Genomic DNA, 26,164 nt, shown 5'->3' on the forward strand with positions numbered 1-26,164 from the left:
CGCAGTCGCCGCCTGTCGAGACTCTACCGCTGAGCGGTCCGTCGTCATTGATTGGCGTGCCAGTCTCGCAATACACGCAACCCGTGCCAATTCCGTACTCAACGCCCTTGCAGTCCCAGCCGGGCAACCAGTACGCAAGCCTCTACGCCCCGGCGACGTATTCGTTCAATCCGACTCCGACTCAGCCATACCCACCGTACCGAACGCAGGCGCAGCACTATAACGAGATGACATCTCTTTTCGCTTCGGCGTCGGGAGCTTCGGGGTCGTCGCTGGTGCGCGATCGGCCTACGGGATTGTCGGCGCAGGGATATTATCCGCAGACGGCACCGCAGTATCAGCGGAGTAGTGGGATCGGGTCGGGGGCGGGGTATGTTATTCCGCCTATCAATTCTCGGTCAATGAATATGCCTATGGGTAATCATATGCCAGATGCTTCGCAGCAGCAGCAGCAAGTCCAACAACAGCAGCAGCAACAAGTCCAACAGCAGCAGCAACAGCAGCAGCAGCAACAGCAGCAGCAGCAACAGCAGCAGCAGCAACAACAACAGCAGCAGCAGCAAGGTCAAATGCCTCTACAAAATGGAGTCATGAGGCCGAAAAACGAGTGGGGTGACATCCAGCGCTTCGATTCCTTTGATCTTTGATCCCTGAAATCCTATCTGGCAAGGGCGAGGGGACGCATTAGACTTCTATTGTATATCTTTCCAGGTTTCTCGTATATCTACCTATATTTCTCTGATTTTTTGTCTTTGATTGGTAATTGTTCTTGCTCTTTAATTCTTTTTTCTTCATTGCTGTTTTTTTGCTTCGAAAAGGTGGTGTTTAGATGATTTACGACTTGTTTTATTTTTATATTTATGAAGACTTGATCTGCTATTCTTTCTGTTTTTGCAATTATGTTGATAGTTACATCTATTCGCATGAATCATAAGAAACCATAATTTTTATAATTATTCTCTATTTTTCAGTGTTTTGTTGTTGTTGTCAGAATTGCATGAATGCGTGTATCTATGAATCAGAACAGAGCCGGCACGGGCTTCATTCTATTATTTTTGCATTTCGAGTGCTATACGTCGTATAACCAACTTGCATATATTTAGAAAGAAGAAAAGATTTTTGGTAATTGATGCTATTTGCGGTGTGCTCGGCGTTTGTTACTGGCTATTGTGCCAAGTCCCTATGTTGGATAAATAGTGCGTATATTCGGCGGGTAGGTTGTGTAATATATACGTTGATTAAATCCATGTTGATCTTGATGGAGTATTTGGATACGCCGGTGATCAACAAAACATACAGCTTCTGCTATTATCTGAGAGATTGTGCTGTTTGGTAGTCATTCCTCATACCAGATCGCGGGTTGTTATGATGTGATGGGCAGATCCCAGGAAAGACCACTGTGAATGTAAACCTGCCTTTGCGTACAGCGTACGGAAGCTGATCGTCACACTGAACACCGGTCCTTATGAATCTCGGTACCGCTTTGCTTTGTTTGTTTTGTTTTGTTTACTTCCTGCCAATTGCTTCCTCCTCCCTTACTCCTTGTTCACAGAGTCCACGCAAGCCTCTCGTTCGATCTCGCTGCTCACCACCCGTCTTATCTCGTGCGCTCAGTAGAGATCACTTCCGGATCACAGATAGCTCGTAGCTCTACGCCCCCCCCCCCCCCCCCCCCCCCCCCCCAGGTTCTCAGCTGAAAACTCCCGCAGATCCCGGGGCTGAAACTAGTTCCCTTCGTTCCCGTTTCGCATCCGATCCCTTTCTTCTCGCCATCGACAGTCTCTACGACAAAACCAGCTGCTTTGAACAGCGAATCCAACAGCGCAGACTCCAGGAATTCTATGCGCCTTTTTGCTTTTTCAAGGTCTCCTTCTGGGCCCACTGAGCAGATTAAGGTTCGGGACTAGTTCTACCTTTAAAGTCTAAAATCAATTTAAGAGTTCTTGAACACCACTCGTTACCGGGCAATCCCCTTCTCGCCGGCTTGGACCTAGATCTCTGCTCTCGCTGTCGTCGCTCTTTCTCCTCTTTCTTTCCTTCCCTCCATCGTTCGTTTTTGCTATTTATTTTTGTTGATAGAGCATAGAGAATTGCATTGGCATAGGAGAGAGAAAAGAAGACAGCACAGCGTGATCACTTCCGCATTCTTCGTTCCCGCAAAATCAACAAACAAAAAACATCAGCACCACTCCACACCACAGCGGACGACAAAAAAAAAACAACAATGCGGATCCTCAGCTTACTTTCCACCTCCGCTCTTCTGATCTCCTTGACACAGCTACGACCAGTTTCGGGGGCAGACGCAGGTTTGGTCTCGGTTGATTTGTATGCAAAGAAATTCGAGAGCGAGTTGAACGTTAGGTTCTTGCCTGCCGGTGGTGAATCCCGAAAGCTTCTGGATCGATCGTCGGATGTTTCGGATGAGGAGCTTGAGAAGAGGAGTGATCGCCAGCAGGGGACTGTTAAGAAGGATAGTGTCACTGATGTAGAAAAGCGATCTGACCGCCAGCAGGGCACCGTCAAGAAGGCGGATGATCTTGAACGACGATCTGATCGCCAGCAGGGCACCGTCAAGAAGGACAGTGTCACCGATATCGAAAAGAGATCCGATCGTCAGCAGGGCACCGTCAAGAAGGACAGTGTCACTGATGTTGAAAAGCGATCTGACCGCCAGCAGGGAACTGTCAAGAAGGACAGTGTCACTGATGTTGAAAAGCGATCTGACCGCCAGCAGGGAACCGTCAAAAAGGTGGACGACCTCGAGAAAAGATCCGACCGCCAGCAGGGCACCGTCAAGAAGGCGGATGATCTTGAACGACGATCTGATCGCCAGCAGGGCACCGTCAAGAAGGACAGCGTCACCGATATCGAAAAGAGATCCGATCGTCAGCAGGGCACTGTTAAGAAGGACAGCGTCACTGATGTTGAAAAGCGATCTGACCGCCAGCAGGGAACTGTCAAGAAGGACAGTGTCACTGATGTTGAAAAGAGATCCGACCGTCAACAGGGTACTGTTAAGAAGGTGGATGATCTTGAAAGACGATCCGACCGCCAGCAGGGAACTGTCAAGAAGGCCAGCATCAAGTATTCTGAGAACATCGACCACAACGAGTCACAAGTGTCATACTACATCTCCATCATATTTGGCACCGACTCGACCGAGTTCACAGTAGTCGTCGACACCGGATCGTACGATTTGTGGGTCTACGGCGACGCATGCACCAATACCAGCTGCACTGACCACAACCAGCTCGGAACTGCAGATTCGAGCACGTTACAGATCAACGAATCCGATAGCTTCCAGATCTCATATGGACAGGGAGATGTCTCGGGAGTTTCGGCGGTGGACTATGTCTCCTTTGCCGGGTATAATCTTAGTCTGGGCTTTGGCTCGGCTGAGGACGTTGCTGATTCGTTTGATGATTTTCCTATTGATGGTGAGTCCTCATCTAGAATTCTTGCTACCTTAAAATAAAATGCTGATCATTGCTATAGGAATTTTTGGACTCGCTAGTCAGGACACTCAAATCAACGGTTATCCCTCTGTGGTTTCAGAGTTGAGCAGTCAAGGACTGATCTCTCGCGAGGTGTTTGCAGTAAGTATCTGCGCTTGCATCATTTAGAGCATTCTGGGCTAACATGTGTCTATTAGATCGATATTGGCGATGACTCCTCAGTCGGTAGACTGACTTTCGGAGGTGTGGATACCTCTCGTTTCGCCGGCGAGATTGATTTTGTCGACATCATTCAGACGAGCGGACTGTGGCTCGTACCTCTTGAGGACTGCGTAGTCGATGACGAGGCGTTGGGATTTACCGACAAACTTGCTCTCATCGACTCCGGCACGACATTGATGCTCCTTCCCTCCGACGACGCCGATACCGTGCACCAAGCACTTGCGACACCTGGTGGGGCTAATGTTCTCACTGATGGCTCGAGTTACGTGCTTCTCTGCAACACGACTACGACGCTTGAAATCACCATCGGTTCTAAAAACTGGACCATCTCGCCCGACCAGTACTTGGGAGGCGTATACGACGACGATGACGATTGGTGCCTGACTAATATTCAGGCGCAGGAGGTCAATGGCACAACGACCTGGGTCTTGGGCTCTGTCTTTATGCAGTCTGTATATGTTGTGTTTGATCGTGACGCGTACCGCGTTGGTCTGGCGGAGAAGGGCTCCGGTGGAACTGATTACTACGACGATTCGTCGGCTGCATCGTTCGCGTCGACTACCACAGCTGCATATGAGAGCAGTACATCTTCATCTTCTTCCTCTGCCACTTCTGTTGCTTCGACTTCGCATGTGTCTTCGACCGCGAGCTCGTCATCTGAGGTTTCTTCGACTGCGAGCTCATCCTCTGTCGTTTCGTCAACTGAGAGCTCGTCGTCTGTTGTTTCCTCAACCGCGAGCTCGTCCTCTGTCGCTTCTTCCACAGAGAGTTCATCTTCCGAAGTGTCCTCGTCTACAATCACATCCTCATCCTCCTCTATTAGCCCCAGTTCTACAATCACAAGCACAACCGATGCATCTTCGAGCTTCACAACCTCCGCCCACGACTCCTCCTCTTCTGCCCTTTCTTCATCTCACACGACGAGCGTCCGAAGCAGCACGACCCGCTCATCGTCCTTCTCAGACTCTTCCGCAACAGCTGTATCTTCGAGTCTAAGCACCCTCTCGTCTTCCTCTAGTTTGGCATCGACAGCCTCTGCATCATCGTCTTCGTCGACGTCTACCCGCGGATCCTCGGCGTCGTCCTCGGCGTCATCGTCGAGCTCGCCCTCCAGTACTGCCGAGTCGGCAGCATCTTCTGCGGGCGCTGTCAAACTGAGCACAGTAGCAGCTGCCTGTGTATCTTGCATTTTGGCATTGAGCGTGTTTTAAAATCACTGCTCTAGAAAATTTCTTTTTTATATGTACAAAGTTTTGTTTGAAATGCGATGGGACGGGCCGGTGAGTCGCGATGCTGGCAGCGATGAGGGGTATGAGACGACACGCGAACATTTTCCAGGATACAGTATCAAAAGGTAGAAATTAAAACAAAAATTGATTACATCGGCTGCAAATATACAAACTGTAGAAAGCAATTACAAAATCAGTGGTAAGCAACAGGACTGGTAGAGTATTAAACTTCCTTTATGTAGTTATTGCGCGTCGAGTGCGGGTTTAATTAAGATTAAACAAAACTCCGTTTTGAGAACACTCGAACAACCTTCGTCCGCCGACCGGCCCGTTCCAAAACACCTTCCCCATCTCATCTTCCTCTCCATCCCGCACCCCACTTCATACAGCTACACAGATCCCATCTCCTAGGAGAGCCTTTGCGTTGGCGCTTTTTTCCCTTTTGTTTGTTTTGGTTTCTTAGCACGTCCGTGCTGCTCAGTCGGTTTATCGTGCAGCTGCCACTGTACGACCTGCTCTCATGGCGTCCGACGGTGAGCAGCAGCAGCAGCAGCAGCAGCAGCCGGAAGAGCCAACGGCGTTTCCGTCTGTAGGATCGATCAGGTCGCGATGGGAGCAACTTTCTGGATCGGCGCAGCAGCAGCAGGAAACTGGGCCGAAGCGGGATCAGAGCAGCGACAGATCATCGAGACAGGAGCATCCTGTTGTCGTTGCTGCCGCTGGTGCCAATGCCAGTCAACAACAGCACCCTCTGGCTTCTAAACCCGACAAGCAGCCGCCTTCTCTGAAGCCACAGGATAGCAGTACTACAAGTCCCCCGAAACCAGGCCCAGGACGCGCACACTCTCAGCAACCAGCAGTCCCGCCAAAGTCCCAGCTGATTACGCTCTCATCCTCCGCCAGCACACCCGCCCGGTCGCAATCGCCTCCTCGCGACAGTAGTCCACACAATGGAGCGAGTTTAGAAGTGCCTGGGATTGTTGTTACAGGGACGAAGCAGACGTCGCCGTCGTCGTCGTCTGTGCGTAGCTCTCGAGCTAATCTACCGCATCCTCCTGTCGCTCCGAAACCGAGATCACCATCTCCACTCAAGGTGAGCTCTTTGTTTTCTGTCATTCAGTCCTTTGAATTAGTATACTAATCAGTGAATCCTGCAGGTCGCAAGTATAGATCCGGACGCTTTACAACCTCAACAGCCGCCCCATGCACACTCGAGGTCACTATCAGATGCCGAGCTCGACATCGGCGCGTCTTCTCCATCGCGCAAGCCCAGACCGCCAATGCCAGCTTTGAAGTCCTCCCAGAAAGTTCCCTTGTTTAACAGCCAGTCCCAGTCTTCGCAGACTGATGCGCAGTCAGTCTCGGTGTTGCGGGTGCCCGGATCACCCCCGTCGTCGAGATCTCGGCAGATGAAGGACTCTGCGAGTACGACCATCGAGACATTACCTACTACAGCTGCTTCATCTATTGCCGCCCCCCCTCCCCTTCCTCCTTCCGAGAAATCGTGGAGTACTACACCATTAGTGACACCTGCTCCATATGTACCTCCTTCTTCTGCGACGACTACAACTACAGCACCTCATCAGCAACCGGCCGACACCCTCGAGACTCAACCAACCCCGCAGCCTTATATACCACCACCCCACCCCGCCCCAGTCGCCGTACAACCCCAGTCACATACAATCATCCAACCTCCTGCACCTCCCGCTATACAGCCTACTCCTGCACCTGCAGTAGCCGCACAGGCGGTTCCCGAACTTCCCTGGCGCCCACCACTCCCCACCGCTCCGCGCGTTCCGCCAAACGATGCACCGGTGCAACCGGCTGAAATCATGCAACATCCGAAGCCGGTAGCGCCTAGCAAGTTCCCGAATCCGCCGCCGCAGCTTCCTCCGCGATCTGCGACGGCAGCACCGGCGGTGCCGCAGACGATCGCGTCGGTGCCAATTTCCTCGGGACCGATTTCGATCGTGTCTGCTGAAAGACGGTCATTTGACCTTCTACGGACCGGTGACGAGCACGTTAAGATAGTACCGCAACTGCCCCCGCGGAGTCGAAGTAAATCGCCAGCAAGCCTTCCGAATTTATCTTCGATCGACAGTGCCATATCGACATTTCCAGCTTCGGCACCTGCACCTGGCAATGCTAGTAATGCGGGAAATTGGGGGGAGAGAGCGACGGCGTTTGATGTTCCGCAGACTATGGGTGAGTTTCCGGGGTCGAAGATACCGCCTCAGCTTCCGGCTAGAGGAAGAAGCAATTCTCCTTCACGACTCGTGCGATCTTCTTCTGCGGTTGAGGTGCCGCAGCTGCCTCCACCTATAAGTGCTGTAGTTCCAGCTACTTATATACCACAGCCGGTACAGCAGCAACAACTACCACAACCACAGCCAATACCACAGCCAATATTACAGCAACAGCAACAGCGGCAAGTGCCACAACCGCCGCAGGAGCAACAATCGATTTATCAGCTTCCCCAGGCAACACAGTCTATGCCCTCGCATCTGAATCTGACAGCTTACCAGCCTGTCAACACACCTAATGCGATACATAGCGTCCAAGCCACCTCCTACTTCCCCCCGGCGCCGCCGCAGAGATCGGCGGTTCCTGTCCAACAGCAGAATTATCACGCGCCAACGACATACCAGAGCAGCAGCACTCCTATTCCCGTGATGCCACCGACATCCGTGAGCAGCCAACCTACAGTCCAGATGCAGCAGCCATATATATCGCACGCCTCGATCCCGTCAGTTTCGACCGTAAGCCTGCCGATAAGCGGCGACGACGACAGTTATGCGGAAGCCCACGCAATGCCAGAGATGATGGAGGACGACTCAGACGATAATATGATGCCGCCGGCTGAGGAAACCGAGCGGATGGCCGAGTACCCCGACTCGTCGCGGGCGAACCGGCGGCCGCCAATCACGCGCTCGATGCCGCACGAGATCAGCTGCAAGTACGATGTGCGAATGTTTTGCATTTCGGGAGAGTATATATGCACCTCTGGCACTGTGACGAAGGTGTGGAGTGTCAGCTCTGGCACGTGTGTCGGCATCATTGCGCATGAAGGCTTCAAGGTCACGGCCATGGGCTTCAAGCCGTCGCGAAACTTGGAAGAAGAAGGACGCTATGTGTGGATGGGCACGAAAGAAGGCGGTCTGCTCGAAGGAGATCTCAGCGTGATGCGCGTGACTAGTAAGAGGCTTGGTGTGCACAATTCTACAATCAAAGGCATTTACAGATGCGGATTTGAGATGTGGACCATGGACGATGACGGTCGAGTTCAAGTTTGGGGGCCAGACGCCACGAATGGCGGACTGCCAAATCTGAACGGAACGCCCAAGACGCAGCGCGGACCCGGCCAGCCTCAGGCTGCAATCGTACTAAAAGATACGCTCTGGGTCGGGAGGAATAAGACGGTGTCGGTTTTCAAACCGAGCGCTGCGCCCGAGCAGACACAGTTTGCGCTCTCGAGACCGATCGTGGCAACGAAGGCGGTGGGTGAGATTACGTGCGCGACTACGCTTGTGAAGGATCCAGAGCATGTGTATTTCGGTCATGACGACGGTAAGGTGTCGGTGTACTCTGTGACGAAGATGACCTGTGTTGATGTCGTCAGTATCTCGATCTACAAGGTCACTGCGATTTCCGGCGTCGGGAGCTTACTCTGGGTTGGGTTTCGGACCGGTATGGTTTACGTCTATGACGTGAGCCAACATCCGTGGACTGTGCTCAAGGACTGGAAAGCGCACGAAGGTCCGGTGATGAACATTGTAGTCGACCGTTCGTCGATCTTCAAGATGCGGGCGCTACCGGTCGTGACGATGACGCCTTCGGACAATGTTCTGACCGTCTGGGACGGGATGCTGAAGCACGACTGGCTCGAGCGCAATATGCAGGAGCACGATGCCGAGTTTTGCTCGTTAAGAGTCGTGAGGGCATTGATCTGTACGTGGAACGTGGGCGCGGCCAAGCCGTCGGATTTGCAGAATACTTCGACTGATTCAAAGTTTTTGAAACGACTGCTTGCTACTGCGGATGATCCTGAGATAATTGTGTTTGGATTCCAGGAGCTGGTTGAGCTTGATAATAAGACTGTTACTGCGAGTAAGTACTGTGAGAAGTTATTAAAGAAGATTGGAAACTGACATTTCCTTTCAGAGAGTATCTTCAAGAAGAAAAAGCACAAGGACAAGGACAACATACAGCAGCATATGTCACATCAGTATCAAGCCTGGCAGACGCGGCTCGAGGAGATTGTCCGCGCGCTCTCGTCGTCTTACACTCTTTTGCGGTCCGAAAACCTGGTTGGGTTGTACTCCTGTGTGTTTGTGAAGGAGTCGGAGCGCGCTTATATTGGTAACCTTACGTCGTCGACGGTGAAGACCGGTCTCGGTGGCCTGCACGGCAACAAGGGTGCGATCATTCTGCGGTTCACGCTCGATGATACTTCGCTGTGTTTTGTAAACTGCCATCTCGCGGCGGGACAATCGCACATAATTCCGCGGAACAACGACGTTGCGCACATTATGGAGTCGAAGATTCCGAGCCCGAGGATGGGCAGTACCGAGTCAGCGGCGGATATCTTTGTTGGCGGCGGAGACGGGACGATGATTCTTGATCATGAGATTTGTTTTATGAACGGGGATATGAATTACCGGATTAATCTGCAGCGCGGACCGGTGATGAAACTGCTTGAAAAAGGCGAGATCGACAAGCTCTTGGAATTTGACCAGCTTCTGACGCAGTTGAAGCGTAACCCGGGATTCCGTCTGCGTCCGTTCAGCGAGAGTCCGATTACGTTTAAGCCGACGTACAAGTACGACGTCGGAACAGACAACTACGACACGAGCGAGAAGAAGCGCACGCCGGCGTGGTGCGACCGGATTTATTACCGCGGGCCAGGCAAGATCACGCCGGTGGAGTACCGGACGCACGACGTGCGGGTGTCTGATCATAGGCCTGTGAGCGGGGTGTATGATGTTAGTATCAAGACGGTGGATCAGGAGTTGCGGAAAGAGGCACTGAAGCGGGCGTCGCATCGGTGGGATAAGTTTGTGGAGAAGAGTATCACTCAAGCAAGGTAAGTTCTTACGTTTAAGGTGGTGCAGAGTGTGAGCGTTTACTGACGGGTTTGCAATTGTAGGATGCATTTCCACGAAAACGAGGGTTACTAAAATAACGCTCAAAAGAACATCATTGTACCATACAGCTATAATGCGGGATTGAAGCAATATACGAGGCCATGAGGTCTCGGTGTACATAAACAGAACAGCGAGCGAGCAGGAGGTGTGCGATTCATAGATCGAGGAGAAGAGTAGAAACGATACGGCTGACTCTGACTATGACCATTGAGCTATTATGATGTGATTGAATTAATTGAGCCGGTCTTTTGTCCTTTTTTTATTGAGAGAAGGATGGCGTTTCATTTTACTTTATGATGCCACACACTTTGGAAACCGTCGTGTCTTTTCTTTTTGTTATTTTTTTGTGTATTTTTTTCATTTGATTGTCTGGCGTAGCATTTTTTCTTTTCATTCGTTTATCTCCCTTTTTTTGTTTGGTTTGGTCTGAATTAAGTCATACTGGAGACATTCTTTTATAGTTTGCGGTTCTGCTGAGCACAGTCGTGGTTTCTTATCGCACGTCCACCGTGCAGAGAACAGTTCGCTTCTGTTCATTACTGGTTCGTAGTCGGCCACAGCGATATGAGCACCAGGTCGCAATCCGACCCTGATATTCACTCATCCGCCTTTCTTCCGCCTTCTCCGCTCTACAATCCCCCGCTCTTCCTCTCGCGCCAAAAGAGTATAGTATCGAGTCAGCCCGACAGCGCGACAGCTCGTCAGCCTTGCGCAGACCACGTTCAGACAATAAAATGGCACGTGCATCTGCCTCTCACTATTCTGGTTTTTGTTCCACCCCGCCTTTGGAGCACCGGCCACGGCCTGTTCCCGCACAAACAGCAGCTGCGCAGATTACGGACTCCGGACCCAGAACAGTGTCGCGATAGGCTTGGTTAAGGTTTACACATTAGCTTTTGGGTTTTTGGATTCTCTGGAGTTTGCTCTTATCGACAATCTCAAAACGGCTCATTCTTTGGGTGGCCGTCTATTTCTCCTGCGCGCTCGCTCTTGTTGCTGTTCACCCACGTCTGTCATCACCGCAGATCGTAACCATTTCTCTGCACTTTTGCTATAGAGATCATGGCAAAGGGACTCTTCTCCCGCAAGCCGAAAACAGCGTCTTCGGTCTCTGAAGGCTCGTCCGGAAGCAGCAGCAGCAGCAGCTCGATTGATGAAAAAGCAGGCTACGCCTCGGAGGACGGCAGCTCAGACGACGCGGCCGTCGTGAACGAGAAGACTCCGCTGAAATCTGCACCGGGTGGGAAGCAGACAGAGGTCGATCTCGCGACGACCGCGGATGAGTTTGCCTTCCTGCCTGAGCATGACGCGGATATTCTGCGCAAGCAGGTCGAGGTGCCGACGATCAAGGCGACTTTTTTCACGCTGTTTAGATATGCGGACAGGAAGGATAAGATGATTATGCTTGTCGCGCTTATTGCTTCTATTATCTCGGGTGCCATGCGTCCTTTGATGACCGTGAGTCCTATTATACTACTTGTTTGTTTCCTGTTCTTGCGTGCTGATTTTTGATGTTGTGCAGATCGTTTTTGGTAATGTCGCGCAGACGTTTACAGAAGTTGGCCCTCGCGCGATGATGATGGGATACTACAACTCGACCGACTATGAGTACTCAAACACTACTCACTACTACGAGAACTCTTACTACAACTCGACTTATAACTCGACGTCGGATTACGACTACATGGTCCCTCAGGATTATAGCCAGCGGATTAGCACTCTTTCTTTGTAAGTATTACTACTGCTGATTACTTTGACCACAGTCTGATAATTTTATGTACTAGATACTTTGTGTATATTGGAATATTGTCACTCACCTCGACTTACCTCTCCACCTTCCTCCTCATGGACCGCGGCGAAATCCTCTCCGGCCGCATCCGCGAGCACTACCTGAGCGCGACACTCCGTCAAAACATCGCGTACTTTGACAAACTCGGCTCTGGTGAGATCACGACGCGCATCTCGGCCGACACAATCATCGTGCAGGAAGGAATGTCGGACAAAGTCGGGCACATGCTGCAGAATCTGTCGACCTTCGTCGTCGCCATCTTGGTGGCCATGATTCGTTCGTACAAGCTCACGCTCATTCTCCTGTCTGTGCTGTTTGCCATCACGATGGTCATGTCTGTGATTACAAAGCTGATGGTCAAGTACTTCCGTCTGTCGCTCGGGGGATACTCTGTCGGCGGAACGTTGGCCGAGGAGGTCATTTCTTCGGTTCGCAACGTCCAGGCGTTTGGAGTGCAGGAGAGACTCGCGCTTCAGTACGACAAGTATCTGGCCATTACCGAAAAGTGGGGTCTTAAGGCCGGATTTGCGCTGGTAAGTTGCCTATCACCACGCGATTGTTCTTTTTTTTTCTCCTGCTGACCTCGGTTTATATTTTATATCTAGGGCGGAATGATTGCATTCATGTGGTTTGCAGTTTACTGCAACTACGCCCTCTCGTTCTGGCAAGGCTCCCGTTACATCGCCAGTGGCGAACTCGAGGTCGCCAACGTGATCTCAGTCCTGATGTCGATGATGATGTGCTCCTTCAACTCGTCCTCGATCGCCCCCAACATCAAGTACGTCACCAACGCCGTTGCTGCCGCATCCAAGATCTTTGCCACCATCGACCGCGAGTCGGCAATCGACTCGGCCTCGCCCACGGGCGCGACGCTTGACCACGTTGAAGGCGCGATCGAGTTGAAGAATATCAGGTTCATTTACCCTTCGCGTCCTGACGTTACCGTCCTGCAGAACTTTAGCCTTTCGGTTCCTGCGGGTTCGACTGTGGCACTAGTTGGCGCAAGCGGATCGGGAAAGTCGACCATCATTGGTTTGCTGGAACGGTTTTACAAGCCTGTAGGTGGAAACATCACGCTTGACGGACATGATATCAACTCGCTCAATTTGAAGTGGCTCCGCCGACACATCTCGCTGGTCTCGCAGGAGCCGGTGTTGTTTGCTTGCTCGGTCTATCAGAATATTGCCTATGGTCTACTCGGCACTCCGTACGAGAACGCGTCGGAAGAGGAGAAACGTGCGTTGGTGACCGAGGCGTGCGTGCAGGCTAACGCGATGATGTTTATCGACAACTTACCGGCCGGTCTTGACACCGACGTTGGTGAGCGCGGATTTTTGCTCTCGGGAGGCCAGAAGCAGCGGATCGCAATCGCGAGAGCTATCGTCAGCAACCCCAAGATTCTTCTACTCGACGAAGCGACTTCTGCGCTCGACACCAAGAGCGAGGGTGTTGTACAGGACGCGCTGGACAGGGCGTCGAAGAACCGCACGACGATCGTGATTGCGCATCGTCTGTCGACTATTCGTGACGCGGACATGATTGTTGTCATGTCCAAGGGCGAGATCGTCGAGATGGGAACGCATAACGAGCTGTTGGATAAGAAATCAATGTATGCGAGCCTTGTTGAGGCGCAGAAGATTGACAAGCTGAAGGAGTCGAAGCTGGCGGGTTTGGCGCACAATGATGCAGATGATGACTCGGCTATCGAGATGGGTGACATCGCGTCGTCGTCGATTGCCGACGCAGACGACGCAAAGCTGGCGCGGACGAAGACGAATGCTTCGGCGCGATCGGTTTCCAGTCTGGCGATTGAAAGCCGCGAAGTTCCCGCCGAGCGGACGTACACCCTCGGCCAGCTCATCAAGTCTGTCTTCCACATCTCAGCGCCGGAGCACAAGTGGCTCTTCATTGGCTTTGGAGGTGCGGTCGTCAACGGTCTGGCGTATCCGGCGATCTCTGTGTTGTACGCATACTGCATCAACGCGTTCCAGGCTGGACGGACCGATATTTGGTATATGCGCAACACGGTAAATCTTCTTGCCGGAATGTTTATGGTGCTGGCGCTGATCGAAGGCGCTGCGTTTGTGGTCGTCAACAGCTCGCTTGCGTTTGTCGCGCAGCGTCTGATTCGACGTATTCGATTCCAGTCGTTCCGCCAGATCCTGCGACAGGATATCGCGTTCTTCGACCGCGACGAAAACACGACGGGCGCGTTGACTTCGACCTTGTCGCGCGACGCGCAGTCGATCGAGGGCTTGTCCGGAGCCACGCTGGGCCAGATTCTCAACTGCTCAATCAACCTGATCACGGGCCTTATTCTTTCTCTTGCGGTGGCTCCTAAGCTTGCGATCGTGTGCATTGCGTGCATCCCCGTGCTGATTTCGTGCGGATACTTCCGCTTTGCGGTGCAGGCGCGGTTCGAGGAGCAGATCAAAAAGTCGCATGGCAAGTCCGCCGCGCAGGCGTGTGAGGCCGCGGCCGCGATCCGCACTGTTGTCTCACTCACGCGCGAGGACGACGTGCAGCGCGCGTACCACGAAGCGCTGGAGAACCAGGTCAAGATCTCGCGGCCGGCGACGCATAAGTCTGCGTTTTTGTTTGGTGCGTCGGAAGGTATTGGGTTTTTCATCATGGCGCTCGCGTTCTGGTACGGAAGCCGGTTTATTGCGAGTGGGGAGTACTCTGTCACCCAGTTCTTTATCACGTACGTGGCTGTGATTATGGGATCGCAGTCTGCGGGTATTGCGTTTTCGTTTGCGCCGGATATGGGCAAGGCGCACTCTGCGGCCGAGAACATCACGCGACTGCTTGAGCGCGTGCCCGAGATCGATGCGTGGAAGACAGACGGCGAGGTGCTTGAGACGGTCGAAGGAGATATCGAGTTCCGTGACGTGCATTTCCGGTACCCGACGCGGTCGCAGGTGCCGGTTCTGCGCGGACTGAACCTGACGGTTAAGAAGGGACAGTACGCGGCGCTGGTGGGTATGTCTGGGTGCGGCAAGAGTACGACGATCTCGTTGATTGAGTCTTTCTACCGGCCTCTGGCGGGACAGGTGCTGCTTGACGGACACGATATCGCAGGCCTGTCGATCAACGAGTACCGAAGCCACATTGCCTTTGTGCAGCAGGAGCCGGTGTTGTACGCGGGCAGCATTCTGGACAACATCAAGCTCGGATCGCCGGATCCCGAGCAGCTGACGGAGGAGGACATTGTGGAGGCCGCCAAGCAGGCGAATATCCACGACTTTGTGTCGTCGCTTCCGGACGGGTACGATACCCTGTGCGGAGCCAAGGGAATCCTTCTCTCGGGCGGACAAAAGCAGCGCATTGCGATCGCACGCGCGCTGATCCGTAAGCCAAAGGTGCTGCTTCTAGACGAGGCTACCTCTGCGCTTGACTCTGAGTCCGAGAAGATCGTGCAGGCGGCGCTGGATACGGCCGCGCAGGGCCGGACGACGATCGCGGTCGCGCACCGACTGAGCACGATCCAGGGCGCGGACGTGATCTACGTGTTTGACGCGGGCCGGGTGTGCGAGAGCGGAACGCACCAGGAGCTGCTGGCCAAGAAGGGCAAGTACTATGAGCTTGTACAGATGCAGGCTCTTGAGCGAACGGCGTGATTGTGATTGTTTTTGTTTTGCTGTTTTGATCATGTTTGGTACAAAGTGGTTTCATTATGCGGATAAAGAAGGTGTTGGGAGGAGGCATAGATGGGAAGAAGGTAAACAGCCATAAAGGGAATTTAGAAACACGTAAATTAAACAGAAACATCCTCTAAAAGCACCCTAATTGAAACAGATCCCTACGCATATCGAATTCCTGAGCACCTTATATTGTTGGTTTATAACGAAGCCAGCCGAGCTTTAAGAAATGTCTCTCGGGTTCTTTTTGTCCTGTCTGCTCGGCCTCTGTAAGCGCGAGCACAACCTTCCTTTTACAAACCTTGCTTGCGAAGTAGCATCCAGGTGTAATCTGTTTTACTTATATTGGACGTAAATTGGACATCGTGGCCGAGAAGCCAAGTACGCCGGGTGGATGACTGTGATTTTAGGTAAGCACATTGGTCCATTTGGGGACTAGCGCATGGTCTGGTATTGGGGCCCTGGGGGAGCGCAGGTCGGCTCGATGGGCATCTTCTCAGCCTCAGGTTTCCCTTCCTGAGGCTAAATGCCCCATTTCCTTCGCAACGCAGCCTGCTGATCTGTTCTGTTCTGCGCGACCGGGGGCTGTTTGTGGGAATGTCTGTTTGTCAGAGGATTCTGTTTCTGTGGTTTTCGGCGTGCTGCAGCCACATAGGGGCTGGAGACCGGGGGAAGGGGCGGGCACGCGGCTGGTCGGTCTGGTTTATTGCCTGCCAGTCTGCTCGTCATCGCCGCCTTTTTCTCGCTGCTCGGTTCCACGTGGCTCGGCTGAGAGAGCGCTGGAACAGGTTTTTACGGTTTTTCTGTTTATTGTCATATCAAAAGTTTCATGCCAGCCGTGCGGGCGCGAGGCCGACAGACGATCCCGGCTGTGTTTAAGAATTCCGTCTAACGCTCCTCCTTCGTTCTCTTCCTCATCTGCCTGCTCTCTGTCTTTTTGTGTCTCTGTCTCAGCTCTGCGTACCGTACGTCTTTCGTCCGCGTGGCCTCTTTTGTCTCCTCTGTCTTCTATATATCCCAATGCCCGTGCCAAAGCTCTCTGCGCGTCTGCGTAAGCGCCGCGAGCTCTCGGATGTCGACATCAACCATCTGAATCAGACCAAAGGGGAAGACAATCTTTCGTCAGCCGCTGCTTCTTCACGTACTCTTCATCACCACAACTTCCCTTCCTTTTCTACTTCCTTTGACGACGACTGCTCTGCCGGCCTGGACACTCCTTCTCCCTCCCCTCAAAAGAATCTTCGCAAGAGCAGAAGCATGCACAAACTATCTGCCGTTTTTGGAAAGCTGAAGCTTGTACGTTTTGATCATTCTTTTTCTGGTCTCTGAATTGGCCCGTCTAACACTACCGCAGCGCAAGAAGCACAGCGTCTCGTCTCTATCCGAGGACAGCGCTTCCTCGCACTCCCACTCCTTCAAGCACCGCTGCGAGTCCTACACCACCTCTGCCTCAGACTCGACCTGCACCTCGCAGTCAACATTCACAGTACTCGAATCTTCTGCATCCTCGGCCACCTCGGCTACCGAAGTGTTTGACACCAAGGACGCCGTCGACGATGTCTGGCCGTCACTTTACGATCTCGACGAAGGTCTCGACGGACTGGACGAGGCCGATGAAATCCGCTTCCCTCAACCACCAAATCTCTCTACCGCCGACCCACTCCCTTCCGACTCTCTCCCGCAAAACCTGCCCCTCAGCGATCCCCTGCCAGACAAATACGCGGTCGACATCGAGATCTGCCCGAGTGCCAACGAAAACCTCGAGCGCTGCCTGGAGCGGAAACACGAGGTTGTCGAGGACGGTGTGTACTCCTACTACTTCACCCGACGCGATATCGTCTGGGTCATGAACGATGGCTCTCAGGAGATGACGAATGCTTCGGTGCAGATGATTAACTACGCGCCGTTCTTTGACGGCGGTATACCAGCTGAAGAGCGCATTGTTGTCATCTCCTAACTGTCCACACTTTCTCTCTTTTTTTCACTCTTTTTTTCCTACATATTGCATCATCTAATGGTCTCGGTTTTGCACGTTTCATAGAGAGATCTGGTTTTACATAGCAAAAAGTTGCAGATCACTGCACTCGTACATATATTATAGAGGAAGCTCAGTTGTTTGCGTGCTGATTTGCGAAAAAAGAATACGTTGTGGAGTTGGCTGAATAGTTCTAATTGATTGTAAAATATTGTAAAAAGTTTTAAGGCAAAATTCAGGTGTTTTTTTGCTTGTATTTAGTGAATCTAATAAATGTGGTCTTTTTTTTTCTTCTCGGGAGTTTTTTATGTTGAGATCGTCAAACTCTAAAAATAGAATTGTGCTCGTTTCTTAATTGAATCTCGCAATCTGTCTGTCATACAGAACCTCTTTAATTAATTGCCGTTGCCGTGCGTTTCTTTGAGGTCGTCTTCGTATTCCGCATAATCTTTGATATTTCTTGTGATTTATGGATGATTCGTCGGGCAGAGATCTGGTATCTCTTTCAGTCTGGTTGGTGAATTGTCTGTTGATGCCGTGTATAGGCCAGCGGCAGCTAAATCCACCCTGCATAGAAAACCGCATTGACAGCAGCGCCCTGTTTTCGCGGAACCGCCAAACACCCGGAATGGCAAATTCAAAGAAGAAGAAGGTAAACAGTAAACAAGTAAACAGAGCGAGTACGGAACGGAAGGCCGCAAATCCGCCGTGTCTTGAAGCAAATAGGAGACTGTCGGGTACGTCATTGCGACCCGAGATGCGAGCAGGATGCTACGGCTGAAAAAGTGCTCATTTACTGATTATTTTTTAAATGCCTCGCCGCTCTGGGAACTATGAAATACGCATTGGGAAAAGAAAAGAGCTGCTGGTCTATTTTAGATCATCCTTATGCCTCAAATAGTTAAGCTTTCGACAGGGCAGATATATACCCAAGAAGGAACCATCGTTTTCGATGACTAGTATGTGTCTGTCCAGCGTTGTACACTAGTTCCCGGTCGTACTCTAACGCTTAGCAATTGCTCTCAAGCACGCGATAGTTGATTAAAAATGGCAAACAGATCGAAGTTGTTGCGCTGGATACAGAGAATGTGCGCTGAGTTACTGTCGCGCGTGCACGTCTAATCCCTGTTCCTACACCATACGCCTTCTCGTACGCAGTGCTACCCTGGTAACATACCGGTCAGCCGCTGGAAACACATTTCCTTTTTCTCTTGCATCCCACACCGATCAGACACTCCTCTTGCGTTACAAACCTCATCTGTAATTGAGAATAACTGCATCTATACACCGTATATTGCACAAGAATTTGGGGTTTATGATGGAACAGACGACTAATTCTGGTATCAAATGGCAATCTGGCCGAGTTGGTCTAAGGCGTGAGATTAAGGTTCTCATCTCTTCGGAGGCCTGGGTTCGAATCCCAGGGTTGTCACCATTTTTTTATTTTTTTGTTTGGGAAAAATTTACCTATCATAAGTCTTCAGATTTGCCTGATATTTAAAGATATTTTTTTGCTTTTGGTATGGTCGGATTTACTACAAAACTTCTGGCTACGTTCGTTGCAATGCTATCAGGATGAAGAGGTATGATAGGGCTGGTGCATATACTAAACACTAACTATGTAGATTAATTTAAATTACCACCAACCCTAAAAACACCTCCTTCAACTTTGTCCTCTAGAAAACTTTTAAAAGCGCAGGTGGCAGGAGTAAATCCTTTTCCTCGTCGCCATCACAACCTCAATGGTCACCATTGAGTTGCAAACCATCAACCGTTAATGTACTGAGCCGGTGATCTGGTTATCTTTTACTGTTTCTTTTTTATACTGCCTGTTTCTTTCTGCTTGGCTTTTGGGTCGAGTTGGATGCTGGCAATACGATTTAGGACGACTTTTATCTGTCTTCACGCTCTTTATAGCATCCAGGTAACGTACGTACATCCTTTGCTCTGAAGCTCTTTCACTCATGATATTGCTCCGCTTCCGATGTTATATGATGACTAGAGTGCATTTGGCTCGAGACACCTTAGTGGATTTAGTTATCTGCGAAAGGCTCGATGTGGAAAAAAACACGCTACCTTTTATTTTTGTCTGATTATTGTTGTTTCGAAACCGAGATGACAGAACGGAGGAGCTTTATCATGATCTGAAGCTGCTATTCACACACGTTTATGCTTGCTCAAGACTAACTGTTTGGCGATATAGGAATACATATCCATCAAAAGCTGCATACGACTATATCTGATCGTTAAACATGGGGTTAGCTATCTTCCCTCTCTGATTTCTTTTATTTATTCTGTGTTATTAGTAGATCGAGAGATTGTGGGAAAGAAGTTCCTGTCTTTTTTGAGCTTGTTTTTGTGGATGAATAGAATATAGCAATTTTTTCTTTTCTCGTGCTTTTCTCCTGTTCCTAATCGCTACGACGAAGGAGAAACCAAAGCCTCGTATTTTGTTTCTTTTCGCTTGATATCTTTCTTCATATTTTTTCTGTTTGCTCTTTTCGAATTCTATTCACTGTAAAAGCAAGCATGGAAGAAGAAAAGTGCAAAACAAACAAACAAAGAAACGGGCGGGGTCTTTTTCCTCACAACTTCTGATCTACTTTACACTACACACATATAATCTTCGAGACAACATTAGTAACATATTCTTTGTAAATAGTGTCCCAGCCTTATTCCGATGGCTTTCGCGAAAGTACCCAAAGATTGTGCAAAAAGTGGTCGAAGAACCGGATCAAGTTATCGATGGCGTCACGTATCCGGCAGACTACTCGCGACCGAATCCAAACGGCGAGACCGACAACCTGTACCTTGACATGAACGGTATCGTCCACCCTTGCTCGCATCCCGAGAACCGCCCGCCGCCGGCGACCGAGGACGAGATGTTTCTTGAGATTTTCAAATACACCGACCGGGTCGTCAACATGGCGCGGCCGCGGAAAGTGCTCATGATCGCCGTCGATGGCGTTGCACCGCGTGCAAAGATGAACCAGCAGCGCTCGCGACGGTTTAAGTCCGCCCGAGAGGCGCATCTGAAGGACATGCAGAAGGAGCTCGTGCAGGAGCAGATGGAGGCTATGGGCCAGGTCATTGACGAGAGCATAAAGAAGAAGACGTGGGATACGAACGTTATCACTCCTGGCACTCCTTTTATGGATAAGCTCGCGGAGGCAATTCGGTACTGGGTCGCGTTCAAGCTGAACAACGAACCCGGGTGGAAAGACCTCAAAGTTATAATATCGGACGCGTCAGTACCCGGAGAAGGTGAACACAAGATCATGGAGTTCATCCGCAGCCAGCGCCAGTCGCCATTCCACGATCCCAACACCAGCCATGTGATTTACGGTCTCGACGCCGATCTCATCATGCTCGGTCTTGCGACGCACGAACCGCATTTCCGTGTCCTGCGCGAAGATGTCTTCAACAACTCCCAGCCCAACCAATGCTCTCGATGCGGTCAAGTCGGGCATTTTGTTGCGCAGTGCAAAAACTCCGCGATCGAAATCGACCCGAACGTGCCCGAGCCGAAGAAACCATTCATCTGGCTGAGCGTGAGCGTTCTGCGCGAGTACCTCGCCATGGACCTGGTCGTGCGCCCGCTGCCGTTCAAATGGGACCTCGAGCGCGCGATCGACGACTGGGTGTTTATGATTTTCTTTGTCGGAAACGATTTCTTGCCTCACATCCCGTCGCTTGAGATTCGCGAGAACGGAATCGATAAGCTTATTCGGGTGTGGAAAATGCATCTTGCTGTTATGGGCGGATACCTTACTACCGACGGGTCTGTGAATCTCAAGAGTACAGAGTTGCTGCTGAAAGTCCATGCGCAGGAGGAGGCGTCTATTTTTGCGAAGCGACACGACAGCGAAATGCGAAGGCAGGCCGGTCGGAACGGACAGCGCAACAACAACAACAACAACAACAACAACTACAACAACAACAACAACAACAACAACAACAGCGGCAACAACTCCTCTGCCTCGACGCCCAAGGACGCCACGCCGGTAGTGAAGCGGAACCAAGTAGACATTGGTCCGAAAGCACTTCCGACCGATATCCCATTATTCACGCCGCAAGGCGTTGCGATCGGGATGGGTTCCACCGCGCCCCCGCGGCCCACGCAGGGTGCGCCGGGAACGACAAAGACGATCACGCCGATGGCGGCGCCGGGCCTTGCGACGTTCAGCGCGAACGCGGCAAACAAGTCTGCAGCTTCTTTCCTTAAAGCGCAGTTGCTTGCGAAGAAAAGCGCGCCGGCTGACGAGCCAGAGACGTCTGCTAGTGTTGTGACTGACGAGACTGAGACGGTGGCTACTAGTGTCGATGGAGAATCGTCGCCGTCGCTGAAACGCAAGTCTAACGATGGCGATGAGGACGAGGAGACGGAGTCTGCCGTTGCTGACAAGAAGATCAAGATTGACGACGAAGGAGACGTTGAGGATGACGATACTCCTCTTGACGATACCGAAGTGCTAGAAGACGGCGACGGCATCGATCTCACGGGCGATGGAGACGACGTCCGGCTCTGGGAACCCGGGTATCATTACCGCTACTACGCGCTGAAGCTGCACGCAAAGACAAAGGAGGAGCAAGAGAAAGTCGCGCGGGAGATGGTGCGGTCGTATGTGGAAGGTGTGAGCTGGGTGCTGCTTTACTACTACCAGGGATGTCCGTCATGGACCTGGTACTATCCCTACCACTACGCGCCTTTTGCGTCAGACTTTGTTGGTATCGGCGAGCTTGAGATTAAGTTTGACATGGGCAAGCCGTTCCGGCCGTACGAGCAGCTGATGGGTGTCATGCCCTCAGCGTCGGCACATACCTTGCCGCCTATTTTGCGCGAGCTGATGACGAGCGAGGATTCCGAGATTATCGACTTTTACCCGGAGAATTTTGCGCAGGACATGAACGGCCAAGCTGTGGAATGGAAGTCGATCGCACTGCTCCCGTTCATTGACGAGCAACGGCTTTTGAAAGCAATCAACTCGCGATACCCGCTCTTGACGGGCGAGGAGCAGGAGCGGAATACGTACGGCAATCAGGCACTATTCATCTCGGATTCGTCATGGCTCGGCAAAGCACTAGCCGAGAAACTGTATCCGGACGGCAAACCTGCCGAGACGGAGGAAGAGCAGAAGAAAGAGGTGCGGATACACCCGAAGCAGTCGCGCGGACTGATAGGCCAGGTCAAGCCCGAGCCCAAGTACGAGCCGTACGGATTCGTGCGGTGTCCGGTGGACAAGAGTCCCGAGAACTTTGTGTCAAAGTGGCTCGGCGGGGAGATCAAGAAGTACGTCGACATCCAGCGCAACCGGGCGATCGCGGTGATTTACCAGATGCCGCCGAAACATGAGGCGGCGCATAAGAGTATGCTGCTGCCGGGGTTTGTTGCCGAGGCGAAGGTGGTGGACGAGGGCGAGTTCTTTGCGGCCAGGAGCTCGTATAATCGGAACGGACCTGGAGGACGGGGCGGGTATGGAAATAGTGGGGGAAACAATTTCCACAATAACAACGGAGGAAATCACAATTACAATCACCACAATAACAGCAGCGGCTATAACAATAACCGCAGCAACTACAATAACAACAACTACAACAACAACAACAGCAACTACAACAACAACAATTACAACAACTATAACAACAACAACTACAACAACAATGGAAAAAACTACGGGGGCGGTCATGGAGGCGGTAATTCTTACCGCGGCGGACGAGGGCGTTGATGTGGTTCTTCTCTGGTGTTTTTGTGTTTAATTTATCTTCTTCCTGTAAAATTATCTCCCTGTACTCGATAAACGATTGCTACATCTTGGACTTACGTTACGATGATCAGATAAGAACCAGCTGTAATCCTAAACTAAAACAAAGCTGTGCTGCTCCCCCTCTCCCCCTTCACGAATCTTCGCTCTTTGCTCTATAGCATATGATAAACTTTTTATTCCAGTATCGTCACAACATACTTCAGGAGCGGACTAGTCAGCATTAACAAAACAACAAGGTAGAAAGAACCAGGATTATTTAAAAAGTCAGAAAATAACAAAAATAGAAGAGAGAAAAGGAAAAAGATTAGAACTAATACAAGCAATTGAAAACAAAAGAGGACAAAAAAAGTCTAGGTAAATACACTCTCAAGGCGCAGTCTTGCGACGTGATTGATCAGGCAGGATATGCATGGTCAACCGCTTGAGAAGAATGTAGATTCTATAGGAAAATTATTGAGAACAAGCTTGAGGATGCATGAATAAACACTGGTGTTTGAGATGCGATCCGGCGGCAAGAACAACGAGAAACAGGATGAGCAAGGCAAGCAAGCAGAAATTATCGGAAGAAAAAGACTGAGCGAAACGCACGCTGCGACGGCGTATGTGAACTGGAAAAAGAGAGAGAGAGAGAGGGAGGGGGATAAGGTAGGCGGGGAAAAGGTGCAGAGAAGCCGGGCGTTCAGCTTGAGGTCGGCATCTCGACTAGAGGTGAGGGAGTGACGACGACCGGGGGTTCCTCGACGACGACCGCGGGGGCGACGGCGACGGCGGCGGGGGACGGGTGACCGTCGTCGGCCGCGCCGTTGGCGAGGTGGTGCGAGTGCTGATTTGAGTGGTTGCCGCCGACGTTGAGAGGTCTGGGCGCGTTTCCGCATCTGTCTTTGCCAAAGTTGATTTTGAAGTTGCGGTACTCTTCCTTTTGCTTGATGCCTTCGATCGCCTTGATTGCGTTTGCGATGTTTGTGAAGTTCACGAACGCGCAGGATTTCTCGCGGAGCGTGTTGACGAGCTCGATTTCGCCGTATTCCGAGAAATCGGCGCGGAGCCGGTCCTCGGTCCAGGTCTCGTCGATGTTGCCGACGTAGACGTTGCGGGAAGCGCCGGCTGTGACGGCGAGCGCGATCGCGGTCGGCAGTGGGCCGGAGTGCTTACCCCAGCCGATTTTGAGCCGGCGCGAGTGGATCATTAGGCCCTGGACGTTTGACATTGCAAAGAACTGGGCGGCGGCGGTGGGGTCGACAAAGGTGACAAAACATATGTGCTTGTCGGGGATGTATCTTATCTGATGGAGCAGGCCGCCACGGATGACGTTGCAAATCTCCTCGATAGTGGTCTCGGGATGGATCGAGCCCAGGTACACGGTGCGGTTTCCGAGGTTGGCCATGCCGCCGGCGGTGGTTGCGACGGCGGCGGCGGCAGCGGATTGTTGCGCGAGCGCGTTGGAGATTACGTCGCGGTCAGCTGAGGCAACCAGGTGCTCGTAACCGGGAGTAATGCCGAGAAATTGGGCAGCGTTTTGCTGCTGAGTTTTTGAGACATAGGCACTGGAGGAGAGTAGCGTTAGAAAAAGAACAATTGAGAGAATATAAAATAAAAGAGAAAAATTGACAGACCATCTATCTTTGCCGTAGAATACTTTGCGGTTGGCCCACTTTGGCTCCTGCGGAAGCTGCTGAACAGCTTTTATAGCAGAAGCGATGGACAAGAAATGAACAAAGCCGATTGGCTTCTCACGGACTAACTTGATTGTGTCAATTGCACCAAAGCGACCGAGGTCCTCGCGGATGTCGTCCTCGGAGATATCTTCAGGCAGGTTTCCGAGATAAACGTTTCTGCTGGCGCCGGACTGCTGGACGGCGAGGACGACGTTCATGGGGACGGCGGAGGGCTTGCCCCAGCCGACTTTGATGTCCTGGGAGCGAATGGAGAGCTTGCGGAGGATAGCGTCCGAGTGGAAATGGGAGGCCGAGGCGACGTCGAGGAAGGAGACGAAAGCGCAGTTTTTCTCGGGAAGCATGCGAACGGACTCTACCGGGCCGGAGTGGACGTGGGAGAGGAGCTCTTCGGCAGTGGTCTCGGAGGGCACGTTGCCGAGGTAGACGGTGCGGGAGGCCTGGACGAGGGGAGGCTCGTGGACGAGCTGGGCGAGGTCCATGTAGGAGCTGTACGGAAGAGCATACTGGTCGGCGAGGAAGGCCTGGGAGAGCGTGGGCGAGGCCGGGAAGGCGAACGCGGGAGGCGCCTGGGTCGGGCTCGGTTTTGTGCGCTTCATTGCAGGCTGGACGGGCGCGAGGAGATGTTTCGCGCGCGGGACCGAGGTCATCTGCTTCTTATCAGTTATGAGGAAGGACGAGAGACGGGAGGGATAATCGATAACAGGCTTTGTCTCGACTGGGGCGGCGCGGTCGGAGATTAAGGGTGTTGTAGAGAGGACGGGCAGATAGCGGTTCTGTGTGTTTATTCTATTATAATTGCTTTTATATGCTGTTCTTCTTCTTCTTCTCCTTCTTCTTATTCCTACTATCTACTTCTCTTCTTTCTCACTGCTCTCCCTCGTCCACGGTGCTCGTGGAAGCGCATGGCGGCGGCGGTGTGGGACGTGGCTGCTGCTGCACCCTTGGTCTCTCCATCCAGGTCCCTCCTCGCCCGCACCCAACCGGCCATGTACACACATTATTTCTACATCGTCAGAATCCCCCTCTCCTCCCCATCACAGTCCAGCAACTTCTACACCAATTGCTCCTCCGCCGCGCCCGCAATGCCTCCGAACACCCCCCAGCCCCGGCACCGCCACAAAGCAGCCAATCGCGCCTATCCGCTTCTGCGCACGTGACTGTTATCACTCACGTGACAGGACTCAGAACTGCGGCAGCCGCAAAGTAGTTTCAGGCACGGAAATGCGGCTCGGAGCAGAATAATTATTTGCGATGACTCTGATAGAAGA

The 26,164-nt window shown here is 51.9% G+C and overlaps 7 protein-coding genes and 1 non-coding gene across 8 annotated transcripts; 7 read left to right on the plus strand and 1 right to left on the minus strand.

Annotated features, from left to right (window-relative positions):
* The first annotated feature begins 1,968 nt into the window (after positions 1–1,968).
* On the plus strand, positions 1,969–5,067 carry BZA70DRAFT_294880 (aspartic peptidase domain-containing protein). Its single transcript, XM_064914473.1, has 3 exons — positions 1,969–3,437; positions 3,496–3,596; positions 3,653–5,067. Exons 1-3 carry the CDS (start codon positions 2,225–2,227, stop codon positions 4,886–4,888), a joined length of 2,550 nt encoding a protein of 849 aa, XP_064768833.1. The 5' UTR covers positions 1,969–2,224; the 3' UTR covers positions 4,889–5,067.
* Positions 5,068–5,253: 186 nt separating this feature from the next.
* Positions 5,254–10,557, plus strand: BZA70DRAFT_277090 (uncharacterized protein). The gene is made up of 4 exons (XM_064912400.1): positions 5,254–5,999; positions 6,064–9,013; positions 9,068–9,989; positions 10,053–10,557. The coding sequence occupies exons 1-4, from the start codon at positions 5,427–5,429 to the stop codon at positions 10,081–10,083; spliced, it is 4,476 nt and encodes a 1,491-aa protein (XP_064768834.1). The 5' UTR covers positions 5,254–5,426; the 3' UTR covers positions 10,084–10,557.
* Positions 10,558–11,331: 774 nt separating this feature from the next.
* On the plus strand, positions 11,332–15,453 carry BZA70DRAFT_230290 (P-loop containing nucleoside triphosphate hydrolase protein; the record flags this gene model as incomplete). The annotated part of the gene is made up of 4 exons (XM_064910239.1): positions 11,332–11,508; positions 11,573–11,658; positions 11,835–12,372; positions 12,445–15,453. Coding segments are annotated over 4 exons (3,810 nt in total), but the record flags the coding sequence as incomplete, so codon positions are not given.
* A 902-nt stretch (positions 15,454–16,355) lies between these two features.
* BZA70DRAFT_142670 (uncharacterized protein) lies at positions 16,356–17,681 on the plus strand. Its single transcript, XM_064909641.1, has 2 exons — positions 16,356–16,776; positions 16,835–17,681. The coding sequence occupies exons 1-2, from the start codon at positions 16,501–16,503 to the stop codon at positions 17,435–17,437; spliced, it is 879 nt and encodes a 292-aa protein (XP_064768836.1). The 5' UTR covers positions 16,356–16,500; the 3' UTR covers positions 17,438–17,681.
* Positions 17,682–18,804: 1,123 nt separating this feature from the next.
* On the plus strand, positions 18,805–18,887 carry BZA70DRAFT_t38. The gene has a single exon. It is a non-coding gene; the product is annotated as a tRNA-Leu (tRNA).
* Positions 18,888–19,707: 820 nt separating this feature from the next.
* Positions 19,708–23,181, plus strand: BZA70DRAFT_299112 (exoribonuclease 2; the record flags this gene model as incomplete). Its single annotated transcript, XM_064914644.1, has 3 exons — positions 19,708–19,712; positions 20,118–21,534; positions 21,580–23,181. 3 exons carry the CDS (start codon positions 19,708–19,710, stop codon positions 23,179–23,181), a joined length of 3,024 nt encoding a protein of 1,007 aa, XP_064768837.1.
* Positions 23,182–23,540: 359 nt separating this feature from the next.
* On the minus strand, positions 23,541–25,598 carry BZA70DRAFT_142743 (uncharacterized protein). The gene is made up of 2 exons (XM_064909642.1): positions 24,834–25,598; positions 23,541–24,764 (listed from the first exon to the last, which is right to left on the minus strand). Exons 1-2 carry the CDS (start codon positions 25,541–25,543, stop codon positions 23,900–23,902), a joined length of 1,575 nt encoding a protein of 524 aa, XP_064768838.1. The 5' UTR covers positions 25,544–25,598; the 3' UTR covers positions 23,541–23,899.
* Positions 25,599–25,671: 73 nt separating this feature from the next.
* BZA70DRAFT_277108 (uncharacterized protein) lies at positions 25,672–26,146 on the plus strand. Its single transcript, XM_064912401.1, has one exon. The coding sequence runs from the start codon at positions 25,702–25,704 to the stop codon at positions 26,101–26,103; it is 402 nt and encodes a 133-aa protein (XP_064768839.1). The 5' UTR covers positions 25,672–25,701; the 3' UTR covers positions 26,104–26,146.
* Positions 26,147–26,164: the final 18 nt, after the last annotated feature.

This window comes from Myxozyma melibiosi (genome assembly GCF_037950935.1).
Source record: "Myxozyma melibiosi strain Phaff 52-87 chromosome Unknown BZA70scaffold_4, whole genome shotgun sequence".
NCBI classification, from domain to species: domain Eukaryota; kingdom Fungi; phylum Ascomycota; class Lipomycetes; order Lipomycetales; family Lipomycetaceae; genus Myxozyma; species Myxozyma melibiosi.

Coding starts and splice junctions, on each gene's coding strand:
- BZA70DRAFT_294880 (XM_064914473.1), top strand. CDS start 2,225: ATGCGGATCCTCAGCTTACTTTCCACCTCCGCTCTTCTGATCTCCTTG. Junction 3,438..3,495: donor TGATGATTTTCCTATTGATG/GTGAGTCCTCAT, acceptor TCATTGCTATAG/GAATTTTTGGACTCGCTAGT. Junction 3,597..3,652: donor TCTCTCGCGAGGTGTTTGCA/GTAAGTATCTGC, acceptor TGTGTCTATTAG/ATCGATATTGGCGATGACTC.
- BZA70DRAFT_277090 (XM_064912400.1), top strand. CDS start 5,427: ATGGCGTCCGACGGTGAGCAGCAGCAGCAGCAGCAGCAGCAGCCGGAA. Junction 6,000..6,063: donor GATCACCATCTCCACTCAAG/GTGAGCTCTTTG, acceptor TGAATCCTGCAG/GTCGCAAGTATAGATCCGGA. Junction 9,990..10,052: donor AAGAGTATCACTCAAGCAAG/GTAAGTTCTTAC, acceptor TTGCAATTGTAG/GATGCATTTCCACGAAAACG.
- BZA70DRAFT_142670 (XM_064909641.1), top strand. CDS start 16,501: ATGCCCGTGCCAAAGCTCTCTGCGCGTCTGCGTAAGCGCCGCGAGCTC. Junction 16,777..16,834: donor TTTTTGGAAAGCTGAAGCTT/GTACGTTTTGAT, acceptor ACACTACCGCAG/CGCAAGAAGCACAGCGTCTC.
- BZA70DRAFT_142743 (XM_064909642.1), bottom strand. CDS start 25,543: ATGACCTCGGTCCCGCGCGCGAAACATCTCCTCGCGCCCGTCCAGCCT. Junction 24,765..24,833: donor TTCTACGGCAAAGATAGATG/GTCTGTCAATTT, acceptor ACTCTCCTCCAG/TGCCTATGTCTCAAAAACTC.
- BZA70DRAFT_277108 (XM_064912401.1), top strand. CDS start 25,702: ATGCTGTTCTTCTTCTTCTTCTCCTTCTTCTTATTCCTACTATCTACT.